Here is a 24,924-nt window from a genome sequence, read left to right on the forward strand (position 1 = left end):
CATGGTGCCCAGATATTTAATCAAACACCAGTCTGGATGCCTCTGTGGAAGAATTTTTGAAAGATGAGATTATCATTTAAACCTGTAGACTCTGAGTTGAAACAGATTGTCCTCCAGAAAATGGGTGGGCCTCATCCATTGGCTGAAGATTTTAAGAGAAGAAGATTGAGTTCTCCTGATAAAGAAGAAATTCATTTTCCAGACTACCTTTGGACTCCAGCGGCAACATGAATTCTGGTCTCTAGCCCGTTGTTCTGCCCTGCACATTTCCAACTGTAGAGTTTGTCAGTCCCTACGATCACATGAATTGTGAGCAAATTTTTTAAATCTCACTTTCTACTTCTGAACCTTTTTTCTCCTTCTCTCTCTTTCCTTCTCTTTCTTTCTCTCCTTCCCTCTTTCTCCCCTTCTGTCTTCTCTTTCTCTCCCCATCTCTCTCATTCTCGCTCCACCATCGAGTACCTAAAAATATCTCAAAATCAAGATATCCAAAAGTGAACTACAGTTAGATCTTGCTTCCGAATCCTTTTCAAACTACATTCTTCCCTATTTTTTGACAGCAATGACATCCTCCAGATTTCTTGATTCTTGGATCTTCTCTTTATTTCATTCCTTACAGTCATTCTGGCAAGGAATTTTGTTCACTGAACACTCAAAATACACTTGGAATCTGACCATTCCTCTCCACTTCCACTGCTGCCTTTCCTGACCCAGGCTCCTGTAAACATTCATCTGGACTATGTGCCATGACCTCCTGACTCCTTGCCTCAGGAGTCACAATCTGTTCTGAATAGAGTATCTGTATTCTAGCATGTCGCTCATTAAAATTGTCCAGTGACTTCCAATTTCATTTAGTGTAAACTCAAAAATGATCTGTAAGTAACCTGTGTGATCTGCCTCCTCCCGCCCCAACTCTCACTCACTCTGCTCCAGCCACACTATCTTCCTTGCCATAACACCGTAAGTGTATTCCCTTCTTTGCACTAGCTCTTCCTTCTACATAAAGCATTCTTTCTCCAGACAGCCTCTTGGCTAACTCCTTCACTTCATGTCTTTGTTGTTTTTTAATGTTTATTTACTTATTTTCATGTACTTGGAATTCAGAAAGAGCGAGAGCAAGAGCCAGAGAGAGAGAGAGGGAGAGAAACGAAAAATCAGCTGGTTTACTCTCTAAATGTCTGCAATATCCAAGGAGGGGCCAGGCCAAAGAAAGGAGCCTGGAACTTCACTCAGGTCTCTGGTGTGGGTGGCAGGGGCCAAAGCACTAAAGCCATCATCCACTGTCTTCTAGGACACATTAGCATACTAGATTAGGTATGAAGAGTAGCTGGAATTCAACCAGCTTTCCAATATGCCATGTGGGCATCCCAGGTATTGGCTTAAACCACTGTTACACAATGACCAACCTCAAATTTTTACTCTAATGTCATCTCTGCAATGATTTCTATCTCGATCATTCTATGTAAAATTGTACCCTATCTCCTGTCTAACCATTTTCAACTCCCATTATCAGTTAAATGTGAGATTTAACTCCCATTAAAGCTCTATATTTAAATAAAGATTTTAGCACTAATTTTCCTATTTATAGTGTTTCTTTTTAAATTATCTGTCTCATCCAAATTGACTGAACTTCAAGAGAACAGAGATCTTTGTTACATTCACTGATATTATCACAAGTGCCTGGAATTATTGTCCCTAGTGGATACTCAATATATATTTAAATATAAATAGTAGGGTTGGAAATAAAATTAAGTAAATTTCCAAAAACTAAGATAAAAAACACAGACACGGAAGGTATACCAAAGAAAATTAGAAAACCTAAAAGATGTAAATAAACTGTCCAGAAAAGGAGCACAGAGAAGATGGTGGAATGGAATCTATCAGAGAAATATTTCAAGAAATTCCCTATTATTTCATTAATAAATGATGAGTTTGAAAAAACAGCACACAGTCTCAAGTGCTTGGGATGAGCACATAATCATGCTAAAACATCCTATTTTGAAATTTCATATTACTAGAATGCCAAAGAGAAAAGTCTAAAAGATTCTTAGAGGAAAAAAAATCCTTTTTACTTCTAAGGATTAAGAATCAAAATAATACAAAACCTCCCAACAGAAACACTGGATGCTAGAGTTCAACAGAAAAATCTTTGAAATTGTGAGCATGCATTTTTTTTCTCAGAATTTTGTGCTCAAAGAAGTTTTTGTTTTAAAGATAAGGCCCTATTCAGAAATGGATTGGTTGGGGCTGGCGCCATGGCTCACTTGGTTAATCCTCCACCTGTGGCAACGGCATCCCATATGGACCCTGGGTTCTAGTCCAAGTTGCTCCTCTTCCAGTCCAGCTCTCTGCTGTGGCCTGGGAAGGCAGTGGAGGATGGTCCAAGTGCTTGGGCCCTTGAACATACGTGGGAGACCAGGAAGAAGCACCTGGCTCCTGGTTTCCGATCGGCACAGCGCCGGCTGTTGCAGCCATTTGGGGAGTGAACCAACAGAAGGAAGACCTTTCTTTCTGTCTCTCCCTCTCACTGTCTATAACTCTACCTGTCAAATTTAAAAAAAAAAAAAAAAAGAAATGGATTGGTTAAATGAAACTTATCATCACATTAAACATAATATAATGTGACAAGTAGCTTTAATCTAAGCATCTTAGATCATTTAACAGATCTCAAAAAAAGAACTTATAATAAGTTAATATTTATTATCTTAAAAAGTTCATTGAAGCCTAACAATAGAAGAATCATCCTACAAAAATCAACTCTATCTACTCTACCTGTACACTGAATTGCATAGTCCTTCAAAATTCATGTGTACCTGAAAAGTGACCTTATTTGGGAATAAGTTGTTTGCTTATATAATGTAATTAATACACAGTCACAGCAGATTGGGCTGGGCCCTAAATTCAATATGACTGATATATTTATAAAAAAGTGGAAAGGCTGGGGCTGGCACTTGTGGTGTAGTAGGTAAAGCCACCGCCTGCAAAGGCAGTATCCCATACAGATGCCAGTTCAAGTCCAGGCTGCTCTAGTTCTGATCCAGCTCCCTGCTGATGCTCCTGGGAAATCAGCAAATGATGGCCCAAGTCCTTGGGCCCTTGCACCCATGTGCAAATAAATGCTAAAACTAAAAAACAAAAAAATAGTATATAGCAGATTTAATTCTTAGAATTCTAAAATTCTAACTTCAGCACATGAATTTGTTAGTAACAGCTTTGTGGTTTCCAATTTGATCACCGGGCAAACTGCTTTGCAATGAGATGACTCATGATTGCATACACTGTGACATACACAATCATTGACTTAGACTACAAATGTAATTTTTTATCTAAACAATGTAAGTGGTGTGGCCATTACAAAGGGACATACACCTCTTCACTGTCTGGGGGACAGTTTGCATTGATTATTCTTCATAAATATGCATGCATTACAGATTTGCTATTTCCAAAACAAAGAAAAATGTGTATTAAGAAGTGTAAAAGGTTTGGAAGAAATTATTTTCTGCACGAGCAATTAGTGCAATCTGTTTTCCTCTTGTGAATTTCTCAAACTAATACTTAGAATAATGTGATATGAAACAACTCAATCAACTTAGCCAGGCCCTGATGAACACTGGTCACACACACACAGGACTGACCATCACCCTCCAAGTCAGAACTAAACTGTGATGTTAATTGATAGCTTTGGTGGATCACTATCAATGAAGAATAATTAAATGTATGTACTGGGGCTACTGTCACTTTATTTCTAGGAATATGATAAGAACAGAAAATTTGAATCAGACCACGCAAAATATCAAAGCAGGAGAGACTGAAAAAGTCCTCCTATCTCATTATGATTTTTTCATGGCTTTATTTATTTATTTATTTATTTATGGTAGTTGATGGATAGGGATGTGGGGTACAGGGTTAGAGAAAGACTAAGAAAGAGGTTGGCCACATAAAATTTTACAGGTTTATACATCCATGCTTCAGAAAGCCATTTCTGGAGGCTATACAGAGAAAGGATTGGAAAAAGAAATTAATCAAAGACAAGAGAAATACTTTGGAGGTCATTATATGATGGTCATTATATATGGATGGCTGAGGGATAAGGGTGACAAAAACATCCCACAGAATGGGAGAAAATACTTTTAAGCTGCTTAGCCAACAAAGGATTAATATCCAGAATATATCAGGCATTAAATTAAAAAAAAAACAACTTAACAACAATAACGACAAAAAAACCACCCAGTACAGTTAATAAATAGGCAATAAAGCTGAATATATGGCTCAAAAGAAGAAATGCAAAGGACAAATACATGAAAAAAATGCTCAATACTACCAGCCATCAGGATCACCTCTGCCTTGTTACAATGGCTTTTATTAAAGAAGAAGAGGAGGAGGATAAAGTAAAATAATGCTGGCAAAGATACGGAGAAAGGGAAAATCTTAGACACTGTTGGTGGGAATGTAAATCAAAATGGCCACTATAGGAAACAGTATGGAGATTTCTTTTTTAAAAAAATCTAGAAATAGAACTGCCATATAATCCAGCAATCCCACCTCCGTGTATATCCAAAAGCCATGAAATCATTTTATCAGATACTTGCTCTGCCATGTTCATCACAGCACTATTCACAGTTGACAAGATATGGAATCAACCAAGTTGTTCATCATCAGATGAATAGAAAAAGTAAATGTGGTTTGTATATAACAATGAAATACTATTCAGTAATAAAAAAAGAGCAAAATTGTGTCATTTGCAGTAAAATGAATGGAACTGGAAAACATCATGTTAAGTAAAATAAGCCAAACATAGAAAGGCAAATACCATGTTCTCCCTTGTATGTAGGAGCTAAAAAATTAAAAATTAAAAAGCCCTCAATCTGAACACGGAATAGTGATACTAAGGCTAGCGAGGCAGAGAGAGTAGAGGGAGTTTGGACAAAAAACAAAAATAGGGGAAGCGGAATGTGGTTTATTAATTGTGACAAATACAACTTACTAATACAAAATGTTAATAGGAGAAGCTGGGGGTGGAGTATATGGGAACTATTTGTTCTACTTCATAATTTTTGCTCTCTAAATTTAAAATTAGTAATCAACAAGACACTTTTTTTAAAGAAAAAGACTGTACAATAGTGAATGTAGGAATCAAGAAAAGTGGCATAAAGATCTGTCAGTAGGATCTCCTTGCTATGAGCAGACTATAAGGTAAAAGGCATGAATATGAAAACACAAAATGCAGGTAGTTGTGTTTTTTTTCTTATTGAGAATATTCTTGGAATGAGATTAGGCAATATCTATCATTTACTCGTTTATTCACTTATCATTTTATCCAAAATATATTTGAGAACTTGCAAATGTGCTAGGCATTGTGCTACATCCTGACCATACAGTGCTGCTCCCAAATAGGCAGGTTCCACCCGGCCGTGTAAATCACATTCCCGGTCAGGGACATATCATACACACAAACACAGAAAGGAAACTGCCAAGGAAAAAACAGGAAAATGAAACAGAAGATGACAACCATAGCTGCGAATGGAGGGTGGGGTAAGGTGGGGCTGATCTTGCTCACCAAAATCCTACACTGAGAGCAAGAAATGAGAAGGAGATGAATATATGAGACAAGAGTAAAAACAGACCCTGAGAAGAAAGCAAGCAAAGTCCTGTTTAAGAAGCTCAAAAGAGACAAGGTGACTGGCCTATATGGAAAAAGGAGAGAGTCTGCTTGGACAGGAAAGCAGTCCCAAGCCACCAAGCACCCTATAGATCTTGGTAAAGAGTTAATTTTTGGAGGGCTAGTGCTGCGGCATAGCAGGTAAAGCCACCGCCTGCAGTGCGTGCATCCCATATGGGCACCAATTCAAGTCCCAGCTGTTCCACTTCCGATCCAGCTCTCTGCTATGGCCTGGGAAAACAGTAGAAGATGACCCAGGTCCTTAGGCCCCTGCACCTGAGTGAGAAACTCAGAAGAAGCTCCTGGCTCCTAGCTTTGGATCAGCGTGGCTCAGGCCATTGCAGCCAATTGGGGAGTGAACCAGTGCATGGAAGACCTCTCTCTCTCTCTCTCTCTCTCTCTCTGTGTGTGTGTGTGTGTGTGTCTCCTCTGTGTAATTATTTCAAATAAATAAATAAATCTTTTTTAAAAAGTTTTAATTTTTAATTTACAAAATATATTCATAAAAGGTGAACAAATTTCATATATAGATTTAAGAGCGTAGTAAAACTTACCACGCTCCCTCCTCCTTCCTTTCTTACTTTTTCTCTTAATTTTTACAAAATACTTTTTTTATTTTATAATCACAAGCTTATGCCTCCCACTAGATAAAGAATTCAACAAGTAGCAAGTAGAAAAACTACTGATCTCCAAGAGTATAGACAAGGGCTGCAAACAATAATCAAATCTCAAAATGTCAGTTTTGCTCATATGCATTCCATTTTTTGTACTCTGCAAGAGTTTTCATTTTATTCTAAGTGCCGTGTGAAACCATGGGAAGGTTTTACCAGGATAGGGAACTTATCTGACTCTTGTTTTTAAAAGATCACAATTAGATCAAGTTTGGATGTTATTATCAACTTTGGCTATGAGAACCTAGGCCAAATTAAGACTTCTGACTTCCTCAAGTGCTGAATATAGAACAGATTTCCTCAACCCACATACCAATACATATTCAAGAAAGAAATATAAGGACATTCAACACACTTCTGATATGCCTATGACATTTTTTTAAAGTTTCAAGGGCCACAATAATTTTGAAATGCTCCCTCATTTTTTTGGTGCCTCTTCTGCTGGTGTCCTGTCGCTCCCCCTCTTCGTGGAGGAACGACACAGGACCCTGCGCTGTTCTTTTGTCTGCTCGGCCCTTCCCGGGTTTGCTGCTGGTTCTTCCTGGGTTGGCTACCGACCCTTCCACCTCCGTGGAAGGGCGGTTCCCCCTGCCACTTTCCCCACTTCCGTGGGGGAGCGGCACACCGCCGGCCGGCTCTCTCGGGGGCTGCACAGGTGTTCCTTCAGATAGATGTTCCTGGTGCATGTTGTCTCTCTCCTCCTTTATAGTCCTCTTCCACCAATCCCAACTCTGCTACCCACACGCCGAGTACGCTGCTCTCCTCCAATCAGGAGCAGGATCAGCTCCTGCAGGTCATCACTCAAGTTGGCGAGAGGCAGCTGCGTAGAAGTTGTTACTCCCTTCTCAGCGCCATATTGTGGGAGAGCAGATGCATAGAATAAGTCTTAATTCCAGTAACAGTCTAGTCCGAGTTGCTCCCCACAGTGTCCTATGTGCACGCTTAATACGTAGTGAGTGATCAAGCCCTCACCCAGACTAGCTACATGGTAAGGTTGCCCAAAGTACTGAAGACCGTTGTGAGCTGGCTCTGGAGGGAAACTGTCACTTTAGAACTTTTCCTACAGAAAGATTAGAAGATGGCTGGAAAAGCTAGTCAGTTGAGGTCCCTCTCTGTCCCTCCAGGGGGAGCAGGGTGTTTCCTGACTAGGGAAAATCCCGGTCAGACTGGGAGCTCCACAGGGGCAGCTGGGTTCTAGAAATGTCTGTGCATCCCTTGCCTTTGCCCAGCATTCAGCACATAGATTTCTATAAACAAATAAGTAAATAATACACAAGCTCTTTACTCAGTCTTTATGGTTACCTTACTTAAAATCTGTTCTTAATTATAATAGCATGTCTTAAGAAATAACTAGTTTTAGAAAAAGGAAAGGTAATCCATACTAATCAAAAATGGTCTTGAAGAAACCACACTGGAAACAGTAGATTCAATAAAGTACATGAGCCTTTGAATTGACAAGCTGCATGGAATGGAACGAATAAACTGAAACCACCATGGAGTAAAACAAAAGCTCTGTGTCCTCGGGCAGAGATCTCACAGGAACATGAGACGTTCACGGGGTATAACCTCAGAGCTTAGACTGGCGTCCAGCACATGGGAAACACTCAATAAGTCATTTGTGTAATAAATAAGTGTGCAGTTGCAATTCAAAAAAAAGGAATATAATTAGTTTTTTCTTCTATTCAAAGCTGACTCAAGTCTTGTTTTTTAACTTGATCTAAATTTAGAACCAAAGAAAACATTTTTATACAGCTGTAATTTATTTTATAGACTATTGCCAAGTAGTGATATTTTAATCTGATCAGGGATGGAGAATCAGAGAGTAAATTGTCCTTTCTCTCATGACTTGAGCTCTTTTCCTCTTGCCACATAGTTCTGCAATACTAGAGAAGCTCCAGACAGAAACTCATATGCCTTTGCATGACATTCAGTTATCCAAGGAAATTAACTTATTCAGCTAATTTAATATTCTTTAATGAATTATATTTTTTTAAATTTTTATTTTAAATTTACTCACAGGTACAGTTATACACATTGAGAGAGAGAGAGACAGAAAGAGAGAGAGAGAGAGAGAAAGGTCTTCCTTCCTTTGGTTCACTCCCCAAATGGCTGCAACAGCCAGTGCTGCGCTGATAAGAAGCCAGGAGCCAGGTGCTTCTTCCTGGTCTCCCACGTGGGTGCAGGGGCCCAAGCACTTGGGCCATCCTCCACTGCCCTCCCAGGCTACAGTAGAGAGCTTGACTGGAAGAGGAGTAACTGGAACTAGAACCCTACGCCCATATGGGATTCTGGCACCGCAGGTGGAGGATTAACCAAGTGAGCCACAGAGCCGACTCCTAATGGAACTATCTTTTAAATATTTATTTATTTATTTATTGGAGAGGCAGAGTTACAGAGAAAGGGGGAGAGACAGAGAAAGAAGCTTTCCATCTGCTGGTGCACTCCCCACATGGCTGCAAAGGCTTGAGCTGGGCCAGTCTGAAGCTAGGAGCCAGTAACTTCTTCCAAGTCTCCCACATGGATGCAGGGCCCCAAGCATTTATTCCATCTTCCACTGCTTTCCCAGGCTATCAGTGGAGAGCTGGATTGGAAGTGGAGGAACAGGGACTGAAACCAGAGCCCATAAGGGATGCCAACGCTGCAGGTGGAGGCTTAAACTACTACATCATAGTGTTGGCCCCCCTTAGTGAACTATTAATGATTGGTATGTTCTAAGCTGGTTTTTCTCCAGCTCTATAGATTTTCCCTTTCAGTAATGTGAAGAGCACATATCAAAAGGTGGGGGGCATGTTTAAACAATGGGAAAATTTTTAAGTAGCATAATACTGGAACAATCAGATATTTTCTCTGACAATGTACTTTCGCAGGCAGGAATTCACTCAGTTCTGTTCCATAAATATTTATTTGGAGATTGCTATGTGCTAGGCAACATGATAGAGAAGATACAAAGTTGAAAGGGACATAGATTCTCATCAAGTATTTAAGTCTGAAACAAGCCCAGAAGGAGCCTATTCCGCTTAAAAAAAAAACAAACAAACAAACAAAAAAAAAACTTGCGTTCAGCTACTCATTTATTCAATAAATACTTATGAAATATCTATTAAGTGACAAGTTTTCAGCTATGTTAGGGAATATAATAGTAAATCTTTCTGATCAAAGAGCTCACATGAAATCCCAAGAGATTTCATGAATGAAAATGCTCTATTTGGGAACTATTTAAAGACTGTGAAGGGAAATAAACCAGGTCTTTCTGAAGGTTATGTTCCAGGCACATTTAAAGGGGCATCCCTGGCCATCCTTTCTAAATGCATTTCACCCCACCCATGACTACTTTTTTCACTTTGCTATATGTTTGTTTATCCACTAATCCCCATCAGATATTGTTGCTGATATATCCCTAGCTCTGAGAACAGCTGACACACAGTAGGTTTTTGATCATCACTGGATGAATGAACCTAAAAGGTATTTGCTCGTGATCGTTCAACACTTTTGTTAACCAAGATGTAAAAGAAAAACCCATGTTCTTTCCACAAGCACGTCTGTAAATGCATACAAGTGTCACCCCCTTAGCCTCAGGAGATCCAGTTCAAACCCCTAGCAGATGCCGGAAACCATGGGCAATATTGAACCCTATACTCAAATATACTGTGTTTCCTCCTATTCATACATACTTATGATAAAGTTTAATTAAAAGTCAGACACAGTAAGAGATTAACAATAATAACTAATAATAAAATAGAATAACTATTGCAGTGCACTATGGTGAGTTATTAAAAACATTATTTTTTCCTGAACCTTTCCATTTAATAATTTCCACCCCAGTTGAGTGCAGTTAGAGAAACTATGGATAAAGGGAGACTATTGTATTGTACTTCTATATGGAGAGCTATTAATCTGCCTTCTTCTTAAACACTGTTCTGTGAAAGGAACCCAGCTGGGAATTACAGAGAAATTCATGCATTCAGGAGTCTAACAGTCTACTCAGGAAGAAAAGTCACTGTAAATCCTACTCTAAGTGGGAAGCACTTAGTATGGAAGAAACCCCAGGACCAGGAGAGGGGTTCACACCCATGAGCATTGTCATAAATGAATTCCTTCCAAGTAGAGGAAGGAATTTGTGCAAACCCTGACTCTCCAACCATTGAATCTGAGTTCTTGTTTTCAGGGCTAGAGAACAGGAGCTTCTTGCCTTTTAGCAGAGGGGTGGTGGAAGGTGACAGAGGAAACACAGTTTGAAGGGAGTTTGCAAGGTCTGTGGAGTTACTACAATAGGAAGAGGTAGAGAAAAACAGTTGTAACTTAAGTGGTTTTGCATAGAAATAGAAACAGTCTGAGTGGGAGTAGGGTGAGGAGCAAATGTCAAACCATCTCCCCATGGGGAAATCAGAATTTTGTGGAACGCACTTCCAAGGGTAAATATTTGAATTGAAGTTCCCTGCACTTGGTGGACTGTTTGTTTCCGCAGAAGTTTAGATTTATTCTCCAGGGCATTCACGGCGGAATCAAAGGCTGAAAGCCTGATGGAAACACTCAACACAAAGAAATGCGTTTAAAATGAGTTATCTCTGGGGACATGAGCCAGTGTTTTCACACAGGCAAAGCTGCTCCCTGGGGAATCAGCCGGACCGGTCCGGGGTCGCTGGCGGGGGTGGGGACTGGGAGCTGACAGTGGGCGGGCCGGCGGCTCCAGATGCGCATTTGGGCTCCCCTGGCCTGCAAGAGAGCTCTCTCTGGGCGGGTGCTGCGCTGGCTCCGGAGAAGAGAGCAGCATGCTCAGGGCAGTGGGCAGCCTCGTGCGCCTCGGCCTGGGCCGCGCTGTCCGCTGCGGCCCGGGAGCGCGTCTAGAAGCAGCGCGTCGGCTCTCACCGGCCCTCCCTGTCCACGGGCTTGCCTACTACTCCAGCGGCGGAGTCCCCAGCGGTTCTGAGCAGCAAGGTCAAGGTGAGCCAGGAACGTCCTGGAGCCAGGGGTGAGGGAACGAGGGCCAAGGATGGAGGCGGGAGCGCGCCCTTAGCCACCGTGCGGTCGGTAGGTCTGTGGGTAGCGCAGTCCATCTCTATCGCTTTCCCAGCAGGGAAGGTTCACAGGGTCCCCGCTCAGCACAAGCCTTCGCAATTCGACAAGAAAATCCTACTGTGGACCGGGCGATTCAAATCCATGGAGGAGATCCCCACGGAGGTGCCGTAAGTGTGGCGGGTGTCACGGCCCGGGTTTACGCGCGAGGGAGTGTCGGCCCCAGACACTAGGGATGAGGTGCCTATCCGCCGTCCGCCGCACTCTAAGGAGTTTATCTACATTCTCCCAGTGAGGTTAAATGTCAAGTTCCTTACAAGGTCACTGCGTGAGAACCCTGAAATTCAGGGAGCACTCCCACCATTGTCCAGATCCCGGCTCCCTGCGATCTCCAACAGCTGCCCCGCACTTGACCAAGAACAAGGCAAGGGCTGCGGGGTGGCTGCTGGCGGCTCTCTACTCCACCGGAGGACAGGGTCCGATAATCAGGGTTCCCGGGGGCAGATGGAAGGTCTCTGGAAAGGTGCATCCACTTTGCTTCCTCTTCTGGGGCAGGAGAGGCTGGCGTGGTCATGCAGATCTCTGCCCGGTTCACTCAGGCTGGGATGTGCCTAGGTTTGATTGGTCTCCAACTTCTGAACACTCCAAGACAGAGGTCCGCTAAGTGATTAAACTCAAGCTAACAGCTTCACATGTAGGGTAATGTAACTTGTAAGAAAATGATAATAGCAATAAAATAAAAAGCAGTCTTTCTACAGTTTCAGTTGATGCCAGGTACAAAAACCTTTGCAGCCCTTCTACAAAAGAAAGGCTAAAAAGGGAAGGGAACAGAGAAAGAAATCAACCCTTTTTTAAACTAACATTATTTTAAAAAAATAAATAGTTAAGAAGGCTAAAAGTGTAACGTTGAGTAAGGAATTCCAATGTTCAAAGTTATGCTTGTACATCGTCTAATGCCTGTTAGAAGGAATAATGAAAACTGGCCATGCAGCTTTTTTTTTTCATCTATTGCCTGACGCTTATTAGTTGACAAAAGCATCTCAAATAAATGGAGGGAAAACATGTGGTTACAAATTATACTCAATGATGAATTTGAGGCATTTTTATTCCTTTCTTGGAGTTATTTGATGAGGCATGGACATGGAATTGGAGATGGCATGAAACTTGAAACCTGTTTTCATCATTTATTTAACTACAGAAACATTTTCTGATAACATAAAGCAAATTCTGTTTTCCATGAGACCTACAGAATCCAAACTACAGACTTAGCCCAAGCTGAAAATGGCCAAAAGAAGTCTTTTTATCATCACGAGCTCAACTTATCAAAGTTTAGTTGATGTCTGAAAATCTAATACTTTAAATGAAAGAAAAAGAGAATGAACAAAATGAAAAATAAACTACCACTCTCAATTTGGATTTTGATTTCTAGTGCCATAGGAGAGTAACCAGGAATATAAGGAACCAGCATTATAATACATTAATATTTGTCAAAAGAAATTACAGCCAGTATTGTACTATTATACTTGTGTATGTGAAGATAACCATTTTTACAGAAATAATTTTTTCCTCAGGGTAAAAGTCAAAAGAAATATAAGCAGAAGCATTTAAGTATGACCAAGATGCCTATAAAAATTATTTGAGTTGGAAACATGACAGTACTTGAATTTTCTTTATTATTTTTCTATTTGGCATTGCTATTTAGCAGGATATTCTTGTTAAGCTGTTAGATTTAAAAAGCAAACAACTTTCACTTTCTATGCTTTTATTGGGGGTATAATTAGCATGTGACCTACAATTTTTGTACCATACAATTATAACTGAATTTTTTTTGTTTTTGTTTTTCAGTGCTAAACTAATTAATTATAACAAATCAGAGCCAGATGCATGGACAAAAAGACCAGATCCTTAGGTCGCATCTGGAACAAAAAGCTAGCAACGCATATAATCTAATAATGTCTCCATAGTCACTACCTGAAACTGTTTGCAACTAACATTTAAAACCTAAGTGTATTCTGCCTAAAATTTAATGAAAGTAGGACAGATATTATTTGTGATCTTTCAATTAGTGGAGAAGTACAAAAGCCTCTCATTTTTAAGAGAAATTGTAACTTGTATTTTTGGGATTATCTTTATGTAACTGTACTCTATTTAAGTTTGACATTATATGGGAAAGAATGCCACTAAATACATTCTCAAGACTCAAGTGCCTTAATTATGCATATTAATAAACTGCCACTTCATATTACTGTATATTATTAAAGATGATTTCAACATGAAAACCCCGAAAGGCATGATTCCTTTGTAACACTGCTTTGTAAGTAGTACTGCTAAAACTGTGTACCACTTGCATATATCATTAAACAAACAAGTACACAGTACTCAAGCATATCAAATTTCAAAATAATAACCTCAAAAAGTGTCTTTTGTCTTTTTCTTTGACAAAGTACTGTGATTTTGAGAACTTCTTCTGAAAAAAAAATAACAGTGTTTCCCAAGAGTCATTTCCACAAATCTATAATACTCTCTCTTAGGGATAATATGGGAGGGGGCAAGCAGAGACTGGAAGGCCAGTAAACTAAGAGATGAAAATGAGTTTTAAAGAATAACCTATCCAAAATGGAAGACAAACTCTAACAGAAACTAAAGGAATACAAACCATGCATATATATGGGTTTTAACTCAGTTTTATCTTTAGAAAATAAAACTGATGGAGTGTCAGGCCATAATCTCTCGTAGTCATATTTTGAACAATTGGAAACTAATAATATTAGTTTAATATCTGAATAAATACCAGTTAAGTTGAAACCGGTAAGATAATGGAATAGTATTTGGAAGTCTTTTACAATTGCAGTTTGCATTTGGGAAAATTTTTGGAATAGCTGCATTACAAATCATGTTTTATCATGACTGTCAAAAAACCATATAACTTTGTTTAACAAAATACAAATCTTGCTTTAGGCCAGAAATGATAGATGCTGCAAGAAACAAAGCTCGAGTGAAAGCTTGTTACATAATGATTGGACTTACAATTATTGCCTGCTTTGCAGTGATAGCATCAGCCAAAAGGGTGCGTACCTCCTTAAATATGGACTTGTGAATTAAGAAATGTTAAGGACTTTGTTCTCAATTCAGAGACTCTTTCTCCTTTTCTTTTTCCTTCTTTTCTCCTTTCCTTATCTTTCTTTCTTTGTTTCTGCTGTTCTTTCCAGATTTTACTTATTTATTTGAAAAAGTTATAGAGAGAGGAGAGACATCTTCCATCTGCTCATTCACTCCCAAATGGCTGCGATGGCTTTGGCTGAGCCAGGTCAAGGTCAGGAGCCAAGAATTCCATCCAGGTCTCCCATGTAGGTGGCAGAGGCTCTAGCCATCCTCCTCTGCCTTCCCAGGCACATTAGCAGAGAACTGGATCAGAAGTGGGGAACCTGGGACAGCGGTGCCCATATTGGGTGCTGGTGTCGCAGGTGGCTTAATCTACTAAGCCACAACACCAATGCTGGGGAATGTTTCTTTAATGTAAGAATAATGTTGCCATTGAGACCTGGGTCCACATACATAAATCTATCATATTGGAAACAAATTTGTTCATGAAATTTTAAATTAACAAATTAACAGGTCATGAGAGATTAATTATAAATTATGTGGTCGGGAGGGACAAAAGCTTATTTCTATTATAAGATATATAGAACTAAAAGCAGGGCAATTTACAACCTGGTTAAAATCTGCACGTGGAGAAAGTTGTTGTATGAAAATTATCCAGATTAGAATATTTTTTTTTTTTTTTTTTTTTTTTTTTTTTTTGACAGGCAGAGCGGACAGTGAGAGAGACAGAGAGAAAGGTCTTCCTTGTCTGTTGGTTCACCCCCCAGTGGCCGCTGTGGCCAGTGCACTGCGACCTGCGCACCACACTGATCCGAAGCCAGGAGTCAGGTACTTCTCCTGGTCTCCCATGCAGGTGCAGGGCCCAAGCACTTGGGCCATCCTCCACTGCACTCCCGGGCCACAGCAGAAAGCTGGACAGGAAGAGGAGCGACTAGGACAGAATCCGGCGCCCCGACCGGGACTAGAACCCGGTGTGCCGGTGCCGCAGGCAGAGGATTAGCCTATTGAGCCGCAGCGCCGGCCAGAACATTTCTTAATTCATGAACTCAACTAGTTATTGAATAGAATTATGAATGTTATAAAAGTCGGAAATGAACACCAAGACCATCTAGTTTGTGGTATCCTGTATATGAGCCTTTACCTTGCTATCCTAATGTATGGTTTCTATTGATAACTCTAGGGATAAATTTAGAGTTAAAAGCTTTCTAATTAATTTTGAGTTGTTTTTCCAAATCCTTCCACCAACTGGTCACTTTTTACCCTAAAGAACAGCCCCACAAATACTGGGAGACCTCTGTAACACACTCCTGTGGATCATGTCTATTTCAATCTTCACATCTTTTTGTCCCTAAAAATTTCCTTCTATCTTTGAGCTCTCATCTAGATACACTCTAGTTTACTAAGTTTCCTCTTCTGTGGTAACTGAACCATTATAGCCAGATTATAACTTCCTTAGCTATGAACACTGCATTTCAATAGTGCAGCCACATCACTCAACAATAGTTTACACAGCTATCCATCCTCACTGTATGGACATATTTAGCTAATTATCATTCTGCTTAATTCTATGATCCTATTCTTGTTTACACCTCAAATTCTCAAGTACATATGAGCCCACTCACTTCATGCAGGGACTAGGACCAATATATATACTTACTAATGTTATATTGATGTGCATTTATTCTATTAAATTAGAAAAGAGACTTTGCTTTGAAATTATTCTAATGAAAAGGAAAATTTTAAAAATGGTTACTGGGTTGAACACTCAAACATGTAAATAAATTCACTCATCTCATTTTCAATCTACCCTAGACAAATATATGTCTACCAAATTGACAATTCTCTAGTGTATAGGAATAGTTAAATGGTTAATATATTGCCTCTTCTATAACAAAAAAGACAAAATATGTTTTTAAAGATTTATTTGAAAAACTGGGTGATAGAGAAAGGGAGGGAGGGAGAGAAAGAGAGAAGAGAGGTCTTTCATCTACTGGTTTATTCTGCAAATGCCTGCAACAGCTGGAACTGGATCAAGCCAGAATCCCCAAACCCAACCTGGGTCTCCCATGTGGGTAGCAGGAACCCAAGCATATAGACGATCATTGCTGCCTTTCACGTGCAACGGCTCAACTGGAAGCTGAGAAGCCAGAACTTGAACTGGCACTCTTTGAGGGGATACAGACATCCAAGCAGCGACTTAACCTGTTGTACACCAAAGATGAATATTAATTAAATCATTTGCTTGTTTGGGATAGCATTCTAATGGCTTATTTGAGTATAAAAACACTTTAACGTTTTCTATTTTGGGAATCACAAATTCTCCAAATGGAGTAAGAATACTAATTACTCTTGATATATCCATTTTATCAGAAAATTCATATATTAGAGATCTACTTATGTCACTTTTTGTACATACAACTCAACTTGCAGAAAAGTTCCCTCATAATTGTATTATGAGTCAATAGCCAGGATTTTTCTCTTTGTAAAGCTAACGCAAATAACTGGTTAAAATGGCAATTAATAGTTAAGCCCTGTTTATAGTTACTATAGTTATTATACTGTTTCTTCCCCAAAAGTGTGATAGCAGATACATTGCTTTTTCAATCATCAGTACAATAAATATTTTTAACCACGTGCCATATGCCTGCCATGCTTGTTGTAGGATACAGTAGGGAAAATAACATAAGTATCTTCTAGTGGTAAAAATGGAGAGTGATCCAGTAAACATATACATGAAAAAAGATAATCAGGAACTACCAGTGCATTGAAAGAATTGCTCAGAGTGATAAAATAATCTGGCAGAAGTATTTAAGCTAGGGTGACCAGAAAGGCCCCCAACAGAGGATGACAGTAAGTTAGCCATGGCTAGACAGGAGAAGAAAGGAACAGCATATAGAAGCCTAGAGATGAGAAAGGTTTTGCTATGTCAAAAACTAAAAGTGGGCTCATGTGGCTGGAGCACAATGACCAAAGTATGAAACTGGGAGGGTCTAGATAATATCAGGCTCTATAGGTAATGAAAATAGTTCCGATTTTATTTAATACCATGGCACTAGTACTTGGGAACCCTGCTGCTAAATGTGGGAGACATAGATGGAGTTCCAAGCTCCAAGCTCCATTTTGGCCATCTGGGGAGTGAAACCAGTGAATGGAAAATCTCTCTCTCTCTCTCTCCCTCTCCCTCTCTCCCTCCCTCCCTCCCTCTCTGTAACTCAACCTTCCAAATATTTTAAGCAACATAGTGATGAGATTTAAAAATGTCACTCTCCTTATTCAATGATCAAGAAAAGTTTAAAAACCCTAATTAAAATAACAAAAAATATAACGTACTTAATAATAAACTTTAATATCTATCTGATGACAACTTTGAAAGACTACCAGTGGCCACAAAAAAAAAAAAAAAAAAGACTAGACTCAAGAAATTTCATGATCTTGAAAAGAAAGATCTGACATCTCTGATTGCATTAAAAATAGCAATAGAGGGGCCGGCGCTGTGGTGTAGTGGGTAAAGCCTCTGCCTGCAGTGCCGGCATCCCATATGGGTGCCATTTCAAGTCCCGGCTGCTCCACTTCCAATCCAGCCCTCTGCTATGGCCTGGCAAAGATGGCCCACGCGGGAGGCCAGAAGAAGCTCCTGGCTCCTGGCTTCGGATTGGCGCAGCTCCGGCCATTGCGGCCATTTGGGGAGTGAACCATTGGATGGAAGACCTCTCTTTCTCTCTCTCTTTTCCTTTGCCTCTCCTTTCTCTGTGTAACTCTTTTGAATAAATAAATAAATCTTTTTTAAAAAAGCAATAGATTTGTTTTGGAAGTAGACAAACTAATTACAAAATTCATATAAAAATAAACAAGATATACAAGTAAATGCTAAAAATATACAGTACTAAAGGATAACTAGCTCTAAATGTATTAAAACAATAATAATTATTAAAACTGTAGTACTTCCATTTCTGACACATGAAAACTTCCCTTTCTTAATTTTGGGATTTTTTTACTGAAAAATATGTTTGTTATATTTAATCCAACAGCCATATCTGTGTGCACCAAGAGAGGATGAGGGCAGATTTCTGACATCAGCTGTCCTATCCACTGGAAGACTAGCAACTTGTGCAATTTTTTCCCATGCCAAAGAATGGTTTTTCTTGGATAGCATTTATGATAGATTTTTTAAAAAAATTATATATCTTATTTACATGAAAAGCAGGAAGGGATATAGATACAGGAAGATAGACAGTTAAAGGTTTACCATTCACTGGTTCACTCTCCCAATACTTGGGGAGAGTGTAGGTTGGGTCAGGACAAAGCCAGGAGCCAAGAACTGAATCTGGGTCTCCAACAAGGGTGGCAGGGACCCAAGGACTTGAGCCATTATCTGCTGCCTCTCAGGATGCATATTAATAGGAAGCTGGACTTGGGAGAAGAGCTGGACTTGAACCCAGGCTCTCTGATATGGGATGCAGGTGTCCCAAGCAGCACCTTAATGACTATGGTAAACACCTGGCCTTATGATGCTATTGTAAGTTTTTTTTTCTTTTTTATAATGAAGTCTCCCATATGTATGTCTGTGAAATACAAGTTCTTCCAGAGATTCACAGTATTCTACTGGGTTTTGTGTTTGTTTGTTTTGCAGGCTGCAGAACGACATGAATCTTTAACAAGCTGGAACCTGGCAAAGAAAGCTAAGTGGCGTGAAGAAGCTGCATTGGCTGCACAGGCTAAGACTAAATGATATTCTGTAATAAAATATTAAGCTGAATACCATCACTAATAACAGCAACAATAAAAGATATGTAAAATAAAATATTTAACAAAATATTGTCATGCTTTCTTAGTAACAAGAAACACTAGATCTTTTTAAAGTTTTTTTGAATTTTTAAAGATTATTTATTTGAAAGGCAGAGAGAGAGATCGATCCTCAATCTACTGATTCATTCCCCAAATGGCAGCAACGGCCAGAGCAGGACCAGTTCAAAGCCAGGATCCTGTAGCTTCTTCTGGGTCTACCACACGGGTGCAGGGGCTCAAGGACTTGAGTTATCCACTGCTTTCCCAAATGCATTAGCAAGGATTGGGAGTGGAGCAGCCAGGACTTGGAAATGGCACTCATATGCAATGCAGGCATCACAGGCAGTGGCTTAACCCACTGTGCCACAATGCCAGCCCCCTTTGAAAATTTTTTAGTTCTTCATAAACTCTTACTGAAGAAAACCATATGTTCAAAAAGTGCACCAATAGTACATGCAGCTTGATAGATTTTTACATGGTGAACATCCGCTTGTAACCACTGTCTTTATCAAAATGCAGAATATCAATAGCACTTCAAGAAGCTTCTGTTTTGCCGTCATTAACCCCAAAAGGTAACCATTGTCTTGAGTACAAAAGTAAATACACTAGTTTTGCCTGTTTTTGAACTTTATATAAATGGAACCACGCAGCATGCGTATGTACATGTGTGTATGTGTGTGTTTACTTTTTACTTAACACTGTTCTGAGAGATTCATTAACAAGTAGTTTGTAGCATTAGCTCATTCATTTTTGTTGCTGTATAGTATTCTGTTGTATGAATATGCTGTGGTTTATCTGGATATTTTGTCCATTTTCTGGTGACTAGAGATAATGCTAAGATGAGCACCTTTTGAATATCATTAAACTAAATCATTAATCATTAAGAGGACAGCATTATGGTGGAGCCATTCAAGCATTGGGCACTGGTTTGAGTCCCAGCTAATCCACTTCCAATCCAGCTCCCTACTATTTTGCCTGGGAAAGTAGTGGAAGATGACCAAAGTCCCTGGACCCCTGCACTTGGGTGGGAGACTTAGAAGGAGCTCCTACTTCCTGGCTTTGGATCAGCGCATCTGTTGCAGTCATTTGGGCAGTGAATCAACAGACAGACGCCCCAGAAACTCTGCCTTTTTTTTTTTTTTTATAAATTTTCATTTATATAAGGTGAACAAATTTCATATATACAGATTTAGGAGCATAGTGATACTTCTCACCCTACCTTCCCTCCTCCTTTCTTATTCTTTAAATTTTACAATGACATACTTTTGGTTTATTTTATAATCATCAGCTTAACCCTCCACTAAGTAGAGAAGTTAACAAGTAGTAAGTAGAAAAACTACTGTTCCTTAACAGTAGAGACAAGAGCTGAAAATAATAAATCTCAAAATGTCAATTTTGCTCATATACATTACATTTTTTTCTACTCTATTAGTTACCACGAATCAGGGAAAACAGATGATTTTTGTCTTTTGTGGACTGGCTTACTTCACCAAGTATATTTGTTTCAAACTGCATCCACTTTGTTGCAAAAGACAGGATTTCATTCTTTCTTTTATGTTTTCTAAAATAAATATATCTTTAAAAAATTAATGCACATCAAAATCAATTTTCAACAAAGCTCTACTGTATTTGGTAACTTTATTGTCCCTCAGGATATTCCTTTCATAATTTATAACTAAGTGAAATGGGTTTGAAAGGTATTACAAACTAAGAACTATTAATGTCAAAATCATTTACTAAAATAAAGTACTATCGTAGTTTTAAAAGCAATTTAAAAATGATAAAAGTATCAAAGAAAAACAGTATGTATTAATGGTCTTAAAACTTGTTTCAGTAAGCCCTACTTACTTTTCAACTTTTACATCTTATCCTCACGCATTTTAAATTAGATTGGATGTAACTTTTTGAATTAGAAATCTAAGAGACATAATTTCTGGTATATTTTGCAACATAACCTTAAAGCTGCACAGTTAAGCCATTCAATTTATGAAGACGGTCTGCCTTTCAATTTTAAGGTTGAAGCCAGTTCTATCAAACTAATGTGCCAAACTGAACTTATACTTACATTGTTAGAAAAAGTCTTCCTCTGATTTGAAAATGAAAATGTTCACACACATTCCTGTGACAATAATTTCAGTTTTGACTTCTAAGAATAGAGAAATTTGAAGCATTTTGAGCAATCTGTTCCCTGGATGAACCAAGGTAATGTCTGCTTTAGAATTTTTCACAGCCTGATGCTTTCATTTGTTCTCATGGAGCTCCAGAAGGGTTTGTTTGAACAATTTCTTAGATTTTTCTTATCCACTTCACATATACACCTCATCTATATGCACATGTGTACTTCTCTTTAAAACAGGGGTAGTTACATTAATATAACATGGGATTCATAATAAAATACTACAATGAAGAAAGAAGAGTATATTATTACATAACAGGTATCATTCAGTGAAGACAACAATTACAACTATCTAGATACCAAATAATATTGTGTCCCATAAGGTTTCTGTACCATTCAGCTACTAACAAGTAACATTCAGGATGAAAAAGAAATATCTTTTAATTTGTGTATTTACTTTTGTAAAGTAACACAAAGTTAACTATGAGGAGAGCTGAGAAAAATGAAAAAAAAAAACAGACCACATTCTTGGGCATAGCAACTTTAGGAAAGAGTACATATATGTATCTAAAGATTGAGAAACCAATTCTCTAAAGAATATACTAGTACTTAAAGTTTTCTTGTGTACCCAGCTTGATGACTCCTGGAATACTCTAAATGTTATTGAAAATCTCAAATAAAATGTTTATAAGGATAAATGTTAATATTTCCATTTTAGGCTACATGAAAGACTAAATATTTGGAGAATGTCTTTAGTATTAAACTAAAATTCTGAGTAAAACGTTTGCTAAAATAAAATCCTTGGCTAAACTATTGCAAAAATAAGGAAAAGCCTTGTTATAGATAATAAGAAAGTAAATACCCAGAAAGTTAAGCAAATCTGGGACTTTTTTTGCCATGAGGGTATCTAGCTATCAAGGTGGTCATATACTGGAGAGTATAGAAAAACTATAAAGCTTCTAAAAGGTGACAGAGTGGACTGGAAAACACCCCCATTAAGCCACAATCACAAAAGGATTAAACTGTCAGATGGTTGAACTGAGTTTGGTGATGATGTGGTGCCTGTATCAGGATTCAGACCAGAGAAATGGAATCAATAAGAGTGTACACACACATACACACATGTGTGTACATGTATATGCATGTATAAACACGTGCACACATAGGCATATGTACATGCATGTATACACAAATATATACATACAATATACACACACATGCATCCCACAGTAGCCATGGGGAATTGTTCCCAGGACTGCTGGTGAATACCATCCAGGTGATCAAGTCCTTTATATAATATGGCATACCATTAGGTATATATCCAAGGAAAATGAAATTAGTCTATCAAAGAGACATTTGCTCTCCCATGTTTACTGCAGCAGTACTGACAATACCAAAGAAATGGAAAAAAATGTGAGTCCAACTACTGATGAAAAATGAATAAATGAAGCATATATGTAATGGAATACTACTCAGTCATAAAAAAGATTCAGTTTTGTTATCCACAGCATGAACAGAAGTGAAGCATAAAATATTAAGTAAAATAAGCCAAGTAGAGAAAGACAAATATTGCATGATCTCACTCATATATGGCATCTAAACAAAAGATGATCTCACAGAAGCTAGAAGTATAATGGTGGTTACAAGTGGCTGGGGATGGAAGGCAGAGATAGGGATAGGGAAAGATTACTAAGTCATTGCTGTACTGGAGTACGAAGTTCCGGAGTTGTCTTGCACAGTAGGGTGATTATAGGTAATGTTAAAAAATTGTATATTTTTCTATTTACAAAATCTTAGAAGATAGGATTTTGGATGTCTTTCACCATAATTACACTGACTGGATACAATTAATGTCTGTCTGTATCAAAACACCACATGGCATCCCTTAAAGGCACAGAACTTTCACATAACCTTTGTATATCTTCCCATGTACTGTAAGTCATCTCCAGATTACTTACACCAAAGTCAATATAAATGCTGCATACATAGTTGTTATACTGTATTAGAGAATAGTGATAAGAAAAACAATTTGTACATGTTCAGTTTAGACACAGTTGTTTTTTGTAAATGTTTCATCTGTGTTTTATCAAATCCATGGATACAGAAGCAGACAGATATACAGAGACAACTATATTTGTATATGTTAAAGTACATATGTTTATGAGTGTACTTCATGAAGGTTGTGGGAAAAAATAGAATTAAATTATATATATTTTTGGTACAAAAATTTTGAAATCCATAGTTTTTTCATAGTAGGCATTTTCATGAACATTTTCAATAACCTAATATGCATAGATTTTCATTCTTTTTCCCACCAAAATATCTTTCAATTCCATTTTCTGTGAACTTTTTAAAGTAAACTCGTATAAACATATAAAGAGATTTATTTATAGGAATTGGCTTACATGATTGTGGAAGTTAGCAAACAAGAAATCTACACAGTAGGCCAGCAGTCTGACAAATCTATGGAGTGAGCTGAAGAGATGACACAGAACACAGAATTTATAGACAAGGATATCATGATCAAGCTATTATACTCACAACTGAACTTGATGTATTCAAGACAGCAGAATGTTTTAACATGATTAAGAAAGATGAAAGGTTTGGTGTTGTAGCATGATGTAGTAGTGCGGTGTGGAGTGTTGTAGTGTAGTTGTTGGGTTATGTGATCACTTGCCACATGAGCAGCCCCTTTCCAAATACTGGTGCAAGTTCTGGCAGCTCTGCTTTTGATACAGTTACCTGCTAATGTGTACCTGGGAAAGCATGGGAAGATAGGCTGATTGTTTGGGCCCCCACAACCCAAGTGGGATACCTGGATGGAGTTCTAGGCTCCTGGCTCCCGTCTGGCCCAGGCCTGGTTTTTGAAGCCATTTGGAGAGTGAACCACTTGATGGGAGCTGTTTCTCCCTGTCACTCTGCCCTTTAAATAAATAATCTTTTTAAAAAGAAGAAACATGGAACATATAAAAATCCAAATACAATGAGTGATGAAAAATGTTTTGGTCCCAGATGATGTCCAATGATGATGTTACATTTTTTGGATGTTCCCATGGGGGGAGAAATCCAAATATAACTTCTAGAAATGAAATATACAAAGTCTGATATAAAACTACATTAATGGAATTATGATATTAGACAACAAAAAACAAAGACATGAAAACAATCCAAAATGAAACAAAGAAAAAAATGAGCAAAGCATTAATAAGCTGCATGACTATTTCAAGCAGACTAATTTAAGTAGAATTAGTAAAGTATTTGAAGAAATCATGGTTGATATGTTTGCAAAATTGATAGGAACTTTAAACTTACAGATCCAAGGAAGTTCATCTAACTTCAAGAACAGTAATTGTTTGCTTCAGTGTTTAAAATACACTGATAAAAGCCTAACAAAATATTTTTTATTTTTCATTTGACAGGCAGTGAAAAAGAGCTAGCGAGCTCTCATTTACTTCTTCACTCCTCAAATGCCCACAATGACCCAGAGCCAAGAACTCAATGCAGGTCTCCCACACTGGTGTCAGGAACCCAATTACTTGAGCCATCACTGCTGTCTCCCAAGGTCTGCATTGATGGTG

General features: G+C 38.5%; 1 protein-coding gene and 1 non-coding gene across 11 annotated transcripts; both read left to right on the top strand.

Annotated features, from left to right (window-relative positions):
• Positions 1 to 10,925: 10,925 nt before the first annotated feature.
• FAM162B (family with sequence similarity 162 member B) lies at positions 10,926 to 19,258 on the top strand. Of its 10 annotated transcripts, none has more exons than XM_070073680.2 (5): positions 10,982 to 11,271; positions 11,402 to 11,508; positions 14,302 to 14,410; positions 15,150 to 15,273; positions 19,076 to 19,258. In XM_070073680.2, exons 1-5 carry the CDS (start codon positions 11,100 to 11,102, stop codon positions 19,098 to 19,100), a joined length of 537 nt encoding a protein of 178 aa, XP_069929781.1. In that variant the 5' UTR covers positions 10,982 to 11,099; the 3' UTR covers positions 19,101 to 19,258. The 10 variants fall into 10 exon arrangements, with proteins under 10 accessions (XP_002714811.1, XP_069929781.1, XP_089189873.1 ...); XM_089333747.1 differs by having other exon boundaries at positions 10,984 to 11,271; positions 11,405 to 11,508; XM_051855399.3 differs by having other exon boundaries at positions 10,987 to 11,271; positions 11,402 to 11,513.
• Positions 19,259 to 24,328: 5,070 nt separating this feature from the next.
• LOC127493340 (small nucleolar RNA SNORD73) lies at positions 24,329 to 24,395 on the top strand. Its single transcript, XR_007923394.1, has one exon. It is a non-coding gene; the product is annotated as a small nucleolar RNA SNORD73 (small nucleolar RNA).
• The last annotated feature ends 529 nt before the right edge of the window (positions 24,396 to 24,924 follow it).

Source organism: Oryctolagus cuniculus, chromosome 5 (genome assembly GCF_051225735.1).
Source record: "Oryctolagus cuniculus isolate XC-2025 breed Fujian yellow rabbit chromosome 5, ASM5122573v1, whole genome shotgun sequence".
Classification (NCBI taxonomy): domain Eukaryota; kingdom Metazoa; phylum Chordata; class Mammalia; order Lagomorpha; family Leporidae; genus Oryctolagus; species Oryctolagus cuniculus.

Excerpts from the sequence above, each read along its gene's own strand:
- FAM162B (XM_070073680.2), top strand. The coding sequence starts at position 11,100 with ATGCTCAGGGCAGTGGGCAGCCTCGTGCGCCTCGGCCTGGGCCGCGCT. Across the intron at positions 14,411-15,149 it reads TGATAGCATCAGCCAAAAGG|GCAGAGCGGACAGTGAGAGA; the intron begins GTGCGTACCTCC and ends TTTTTTTGACAG. Across the intron at positions 15,274-19,075 it reads GATCCGAAGCCAGGAGTCAG|GCTGCAGAACGACATGAATC; the intron begins GTACTTCTCCTG and ends TTTGTTTTGCAG.